The sequence below is a fragment of the Penaeus chinensis genome, chromosome 7 (assembly GCF_019202785.1).
Source record: "Penaeus chinensis breed Huanghai No. 1 chromosome 7, ASM1920278v2, whole genome shotgun sequence".
NCBI classification, from domain to species: Eukaryota; Metazoa; Arthropoda; class Malacostraca; order Decapoda; family Penaeidae; genus Penaeus; species Penaeus chinensis.
In genome coordinates, this window is record NC_061825.1 from 5,740,910 (window position 1) to 5,748,409 (window position 7,500).

Consider the following 7,500-nt stretch of genomic DNA (forward strand, 5'->3'; position numbering starts at 1 on the left):
CGACAGAGACAAAGAGCATATATTGAGAGCGATTTGAGAAGGAGAGACAGAGACAGAGACAGAGACAAAGACAGAGACAGAGAGACAGAGACAGAGTAAGAGAGCGAGAGAGAGAGAGAGAGACAGAGACAGAGTAAGAGAGCGAGAGAGAGAGAGAGACAGAGACAGAGTAAGAGAGCGAGAGAGAGATAGGCCTGCTTGTACTGCAGACAGCTAACCAGGATGATCTCGGCACAACTGCAGAGATCACGTATCGTTTATTCTTTCATTCCTCTCCATTCCCGGATTATCCTTGCCTTCTCATGCTACCCAATCCTTCTCCAGTGTTCCCTTCATCCTCTACGTTATGTTCCTTTACCGTTTTATCCTTAATTATCTTAATAACACCCATTTCATCACAATTCTCCCTTTGCAATATCTTCCATCTCCCTTTCTTACCAAAATAAAATGTTTATGTTTACTTTGTTGTATATGATTCAGTATATGAATATATGATATACACTTCGGAATATATAAATATAATATAAATTTCAGTATATATATAATATAAATTTCAGTATATATATATATATATATTTTTTTTTTTTTTCACTGCAGGAACTCCGTTTATTTCACTGCACTTTCCTGTTATGCTTCTTCGTGTTAATCTTTCTTGCTGTTTTACATAACCTTCTGGTCTCATGTTGATATTTATTCTTTTATTCCTATGGATCTTCTTCTTTTTTCTTGTTCTTCATTTCTCCGTTTTCTTCCTTATCATCTCTTCTCTTCTCTCCTCATCTCTTTCTCTGTCTCTCTCGTTTTCTTTCTCCTTTTCTCCTCTTCCTTTTCTTTTCCTTCTTCTTCTTCTCCTTCTCTCTTTTTCTTCTTTTTCTCTTTCATTTTCTTCATCTTTCTCCTCCTCCTCATCTTCTCCCATATATATATATATATATATATATATATATATATATATATATATAAATATATACATTTAAATACACACACACACACACAGATACACACACACACACACATATATATATATATATATATATATATATATATATATATATGTATGTATGTATGTATGTATATGTCTATATCTGTGTGTGTGTGGACTACATCTATGTATATATGAGTGTGCATGTGTATGTCTATACACACCTGCACCCACATCCAACCCACCCGCGTACATACAGCCTCTCCCTTCCTCCTCAGTGGCGCCGGGAAGTCAACGCTCATGAACGCCCTCGCCCACCGCACACCAGGGGGCGTTGTGGTTGACGGCGAGATCATGGTGAACGGACATCGAGCCAACCGGAGTATGAATTCACTGTCCGGTTATGTCCACCAAGATGACCTGTTCGTGGGGTCTCTTACCGTCAGGGAACACCTCCTCTTCAATGTTCGTGCTGGTTTGTTTTTCGTTGTTATGGGTGGTTGTGTGTGTGTGTGTGTGTGTGTGTGTGTGTGTGTGTGTGTGTGTGTGTGTGTGTCTGTGTGTGTGTCTCTGTGTGTGTGTGTGTGTGTGTGTGTGTGTGTGTGTGTGTGTGTGTGTGTGTGTCTGTGTGTGTGTGTGTGTCTGTGTGTGTGTGTGTCTGTGTGTGTGTGTGTGTCTGTGTGTGTGTGTGTGTGTGTGTGTGTCTGTGTGTGTGTGTGTGTGTGTGTGTGTGTGTGTGTTTGTGTGTGTGTGTGTGTGTCTGTGTGTGTGTGTGTCTGTGTGTGTGTGTGTGTCTGTGTGTGTGTGTGTGTGTGTGTGTGTGTGTGTGTGTGTGTGTGTCTGTGTGTGTGTGTGTGTGTCTGTGTGTGTGTGTGTCTGTGTGTGTGTGTGTGTCTGTGTGTGTGTGTGTGTGTGTGTGTGTGTGTGTGTGTGTGTGTGTGTGTGTGTGTGTTTGGGTGGATGAGGAGGTAGGTGGTTGCTCAGTGTGTGTGTGTGTGCTTGGTTCGTTAGTGGGATTTTGCATTGGGTTTCAATTCGGAAAATATTTTCATGTAAACAAAAAAACAAAACAAAAAAAATCATAAACATTTTCGAATCCGTATTGTGACAACCCCATCCCGTCCTAAATCCAACGCCTAACTACCATGGATACATACTACCAACTAACCATCAGCCAAAACACCTGATTACAACCAAAGACCAAACACACGCACACACTTAACCCCCTTCAAAACACACACAGGCGCGTCTCCGAATGGACCGCCGCACGACCAGGGCTGAGCGCGAGGGCAGAGTCGCTGAGATGATCAAGGAACTCGGGCTGAAGAGGGTGCAGAACAACCGCATTGGCGTCCCGGGAACAGACAAGTCCTTGTCGGGAGGAGAGAGGAAGAGGCTCGCTTTCGCCACGGAGGTGAGGATCCGAAGGGCTTCTGGGAAAGGCCACTGTTTGGGGATTTTTAAAATATGTTTTTCTTGTTCGTGATCTTATTTTTTTGGGGTATTTTTTGTTTGGTTGGTCATTTGTATAGTTATCTGTTCATGTGTTTATTGATTTCTCTTTTTATTGAATTATTGATTATTCAGTTGATTATTTTATTCAATGTATTTATTAAAATTATTCATTTATTTATTAATCTTCATTTACATAGTTATTTATCTATTTCTTTGTCTCCATTTCTATATATTTGCCGCAGATAGTATATCAGAATTCCAGCTCAATATCCAATAATTTTAGCTTTAACCCCGTCTCCCCCCCCCTCCGCCTCCGCCATCCTGCCACAGATCCTGACCGACCCCCCCATGCTTTTCTGCGACGAGCCCACCACAGGCTTAGACTCCTACAACGCCAAGAAGCTGGTCAGGATGATGAAGGAAATGGCGGCTCGAGGGAAGACCATCCTGTGCACCATCCACCAGCCTTCCACCGAAGTCTTCATGATGTTCGATAAGCTGCTCCTGCTGTCTGAGGGGCGCTTGGCTTACATGGGGTCCTCGTCAGGGGCTCTGGAGTTCCTCGATGGGTGAGTCCGAAGGAGGGAGCTGGCTCGGGTGCCTTGGTTTGTTTTACATTGAGGAGGAGGTGAGAGGGAGTGGTCTGTGTTGAAGATGAGGGGAATATATTGCGTTGATTTGTATTGTATAAAACGGGAGGAAAAAGAGAGGGGTTGTTGATATGTATTTTGGAAAAAAAGAGGTTGTGATAACTTTGATTAAGAAATGTTTTTTTTCTACTCTCCCTCTTTCTTCCGTTTGCCTATCTCCTCTTTCTATCCCGAATGCCTGTCTACCCTCTACTCTTTCAAACCCACCGGCCCTCTACTCCAGCCTAGGTCACAAGTGTCCCGCGACCTTCAACCCAGCTGATTTCTACATCCACACGCTAGCTGTCCAGCCGGGTCACGAACTCAGGTCTCGAGAGCGGATCAAGCGCATCTGTGACAACTTCGCCGTCTCAGCCTACGCGAAGGATATTGACATCAGCATCCAGTACCAGGATAACATGAGTCTGCAGTACACGGATAGGGGGGTGAGGCCGTGTTTTCCTTTCGGGTGTTATGGGAGGAAGTGGGGAGGAAGTGGGGGGAGTAGTTGGGGAAGATTTGGGAAGGAAGTAAGGAAGAATTGGGGAGGAGTTGAGGGGGAGTTGGGAGGAAGTGGGGAGGAATTGCGGGGACGTGGGGAGTAGTTGGAGAGGAAATTGGGAGGAATAGTGGGGAAGTGGGGAGGAATTGCGGGGACGTGGGGAGTAGTTGGAGAGGAAATTGGGAGGAATAGTGGGGAACTGGGGAGGAATTGGGGAAGATTGAGAGAGAGAGGTTCGTGTGCAATTAGGGTTTAATTAAGGTGAAGTGTTCGTATATTGCACGAGTTTCATTGAGGAAAAATGGTCTCACATTCCACAGGTGTAATTGGGAAGAAATTAAGGAGGGATGTTCATATGTGTCATGGGTGTCATTAGGGATTAATTAGGGAGGAATGCTCACAGATTCCCCGGATGTAATTAGGAAGAAGTTGGTGAAGAATGTTCAGATATCCCACGGGGTGTATTTAAGAAACCTTCATAAAATCCACGGGTGTCCTGATAGAGAAAAAGTCTATCATTAATATATTCCACGATCGATTGGACCTTATGAACCGACTGTGGACTTCATAAGTATCTTTTCACTGAATTCCTCTCAATCTATCGAGTTTTCAGTCACGTGAGAGAATAAAGGTCGGTATCACCCCCCCCCCCCCCTCCCCTTCCCCACGATATGATGTCAGTAGGTGAAATAACACGCCTTTCATAAAGTCATAATTCTAGGCCTTAATATTATTAGTATAATTAAAGTGTTCATATAATCCATCTCAGGATCGGTTGCAAGATTATATTAAGTGTGATTCGGATTAGTGATGCAGAGGAATACTTATCGTTTATTCATTTATTAATCCTTAATTACGATTGGGAATATTTCATTTTATTATGTCATTCATATTGTTATTTTTTAATTTCTTCGTACGTTTTTCATTCATATATTGCGATAACCTGGTAAGAATATTTTTATTGTACATGAATTATTCCTAGCGTAAAAAAAAAACAGACAAAAATTTCCCTTACTAATTCTCTATCAACATTGCATAGCATTTCCGTCCCTGCAACACATACCTCAGTCATAATGATTTAAGTTAATTAGCGATTTCTCCGGCGCTAATGGACCGCTCGCACTTGCTGATCGAAATGCGAAATAGTTATAGATTTTTAAAAATATTTGTTTGGAGTCTCGGTTGATCTGTTTTATGTTGCAATTGCAGAAAACGACCTCATACAGCGGGAATGGATCTTCTGGTCAGTCTAGCACGGTGAGTTTATGAATATTGTGATATACTTGCATCTGTCTATCTATCTACCTTTCTATCTATCTATCTATTTATGTATGTATGTATGTATATATGTATGTATGTATGTATGTATGTATGTATGTATGTATGTATGTATGTATGTATGTATATGTTTCCATATCTATCTATCTGTCTCTATCTCTATCTATTTATCTATCTATACACACACACACACACACACACACGCACACACACACACACACACACACACACACACACACACACACACACACACACACACACACACACACACACACACACACATGACTATCTACCTACCTACCTATATAAACACGTACAAACACGCGGTATATGTACCTAAAACAAGCTAATAAGTGACCCCATTTTTAGGACTACAGAAAAATATCTTGTTAGTGTTAATTTTGTTTTTCTTTTTTCTAGGAATCTGTACTCAACATCGTGAGAAATGTACCGTGAGTAATCTCTGTTGTTTTTTTTCTTTTTAAATCCATCTTTTATCTATTTATTCATTTAAATGTATATATCTTTATATATATATTGTTTTGTTTCTATCATTTTCTTTTCTTTTTTCTTTTATTTTATTTGTTTCATTCTCTACTTTGATTTTTAATAATTATTCATTCATATTTCTTCATTTATCGCTTTTGCTTATCTATTAAATTTACTGATTTTTATTATCTTCTAGTCCTTCATTTATTTAATGATTTACGCCCGTCGGCATGTATGAGATCCTATTACTTCAAAATCAATACTGAATAAATAACGACACTAAAAACGCTAATAGGAGTGACCGTAACAATAAATTCAACAAAAAAATAATCAGTAACGACAAAATATTTAAGAAATGACGAGAAATATGATAAGAGTATTAATAAAAAAGACGAGTGATTAAGCCTTACCTTCGCCTTCCAGCAAAGTTCCGAACTGGTGGGTGCAGCTGTACTGGCTCACGTGGAGGGCCCTCCTGGACTCCTACAGGAACCCGAGCATTCATGGAATAAGGATTCTGCAGAAGATTGTAAGTGGTTTGAGATTTTGTGGGAGGTGAGAGAGAGAAGGGGGGAAGGGAGAGGGAGGGAGAGGGAGGGAGAGAGAGGGAGAGAGAGGGGAAAGGAGAGAAGGAGGGAGGGAGGGAGAGGGAAGGAGAGGAAGGGAGAGGGAGAGGAAGGGAAAGGGAGAGGGAGAGGGAGAGAAGGAGGGAGGGAGGGAGTGGGGGAGGGAGATAAGGAGGGAGAGGGAGAGCAGGAGGGAGGGAGAGGGAGGGAGAGGGAGGGGGAGAAGGAGGGAGAGGGAGAGCAGGAGGGAGGGAGAGGGAGGAGGAGAAGGAGGGAGAGCAGGAGGGAGGGAGAGGGAGGGGGAGAATAGGAGAGAAGGAGAGAGAGAAGAAGGGAGAGAGGGAGGAGAACAGGAGAGAAGAACAGAATAAGGGAGATAGAAAAGAAAACAAAGGAAACAACCATAAAAGACAAACCAAATCCCCCCTCCCTCCCCCATCCCCCAACACACACACAAACCTTAACCCCCCCTCCTCCTTTCTCCCTCACAGCTGATGGCCCTGCTCATCGGCGTCTGCTACACCAACACGTACCTCAACCAGCAAGGCATTCAGGACATCGAGGGCGTCCTGTTCATCTTCATCACGGAGAACACGTTCCCCTCCATCTACGCCGTGCTCAACATCTTCCCCTTGGAGCTTCCCCTCTTCCTCAGGGAGTATCGAAACGGGATTTACAGGTCGGATACGTACTACATGGCTAAGATGTTCTCCATGGTGAGTTTTCAGCTTGTGTGCTCTTTTTTTTCTTTTCTTTTCTTTTATCTATTTTTATTTTGTTTCTGTTTTTCTTTTCTGGTTTGGTTCTTGATTTTTGGATCTTTTTTTGTTTTTGTTTTGTTTTCTTCTGTTTTGTTTCTTATTTTTACATTTGTTTCTGTTTTCTTGTTTTGTTTCTTATTTTTTGGATCTTTTTGTGTGTTTTTTTCATTAATTTTCTGTTTTTCTTTTTCTCATGTTTTGTTTCTTATTTTTTTGCTCTTTTTTGTTTTTTCATTTTCTTTTTCGTCTGGTTTATTTTTTTGGCTCCTTTTTATGTGTTTTCTTTTGTCTGTTTGTTTCTTGTTGTTTTGTTTGTTCTGTGTTAATCTCTTAATGTTTGTTTGTTTGTTTTTCTCTATCTTTTATTGTCCTTTTCGTCTTTGGTTTCTCATTGTTTTATTCTGTATTTTTTAATCTCATATTACTTATTTCCTGTTTTTGTTTTTTTTACTGTTTTTCTCTGTTTATTCCTTGGTATTTTTAAATCACTCATTGTTTATTTTAGTTACAGTCAGTTTACATTAAATGCTTCTGAAACTTCAATGTCTTCTGTCTCAGTGGAATTTAAATAATCATATTATTAGTAACTAAATCATTATCATTATGTTATCAGCCACAAATTCACCCTTATAATCACTTACTAAATTACTATTATCTTGTCACTTACTAATTCATCATTTACCATTTCATTATCACTGATTAAATCGCCATTATATTATCAGACATGGAATAATCATCATTTTATTGTCACTCACTAAATGACCGTTGCATTATGACTCACTAAATATATCATATTATCACTAAATCGTCAGTCACTGACTCATTACCATAGCATTATTATTCACAGAAATCATCACTTTTATATTGCCTGCCGCTGACTCATCACCATAGCATTATT

The 7,500-nt window shown here is 40.6% G+C and overlaps 1 protein-coding gene across 1 annotated transcript in view; it reads left to right on the forward strand.

Annotated features, from left to right (window-relative positions):
- Positions 1-1,204: 1,204 nt before the first annotated feature.
- The window catches only part of LOC125027419 (protein scarlet-like), a 9,625-nt gene continuing 3,329 nt past the window's right edge, over positions 1,205-7,500 (forward strand). The window contains exons 1-8 of the mRNA XM_047616493.1: positions 1,205-1,387; positions 2,166-2,336; positions 2,708-2,946; positions 3,251-3,452; positions 4,718-4,765; positions 5,207-5,238; positions 5,699-5,804; positions 6,333-6,557. Of these exons, the coding sequence (XP_047472449.1) occupies positions 1,223-1,387; positions 2,166-2,336; positions 2,708-2,946; positions 3,251-3,452; positions 4,718-4,765; positions 5,207-5,238; positions 5,699-5,804; positions 6,333-6,557 (1,188 nt within the window). The 5' untranslated portion in view covers positions 1,205-1,222. The remainder of the gene's footprint in view (positions 1,388-2,165; positions 2,337-2,707; positions 2,947-3,250; positions 3,453-4,717; positions 4,766-5,206; positions 5,239-5,698; positions 5,805-6,332; positions 6,558-7,500) is intronic.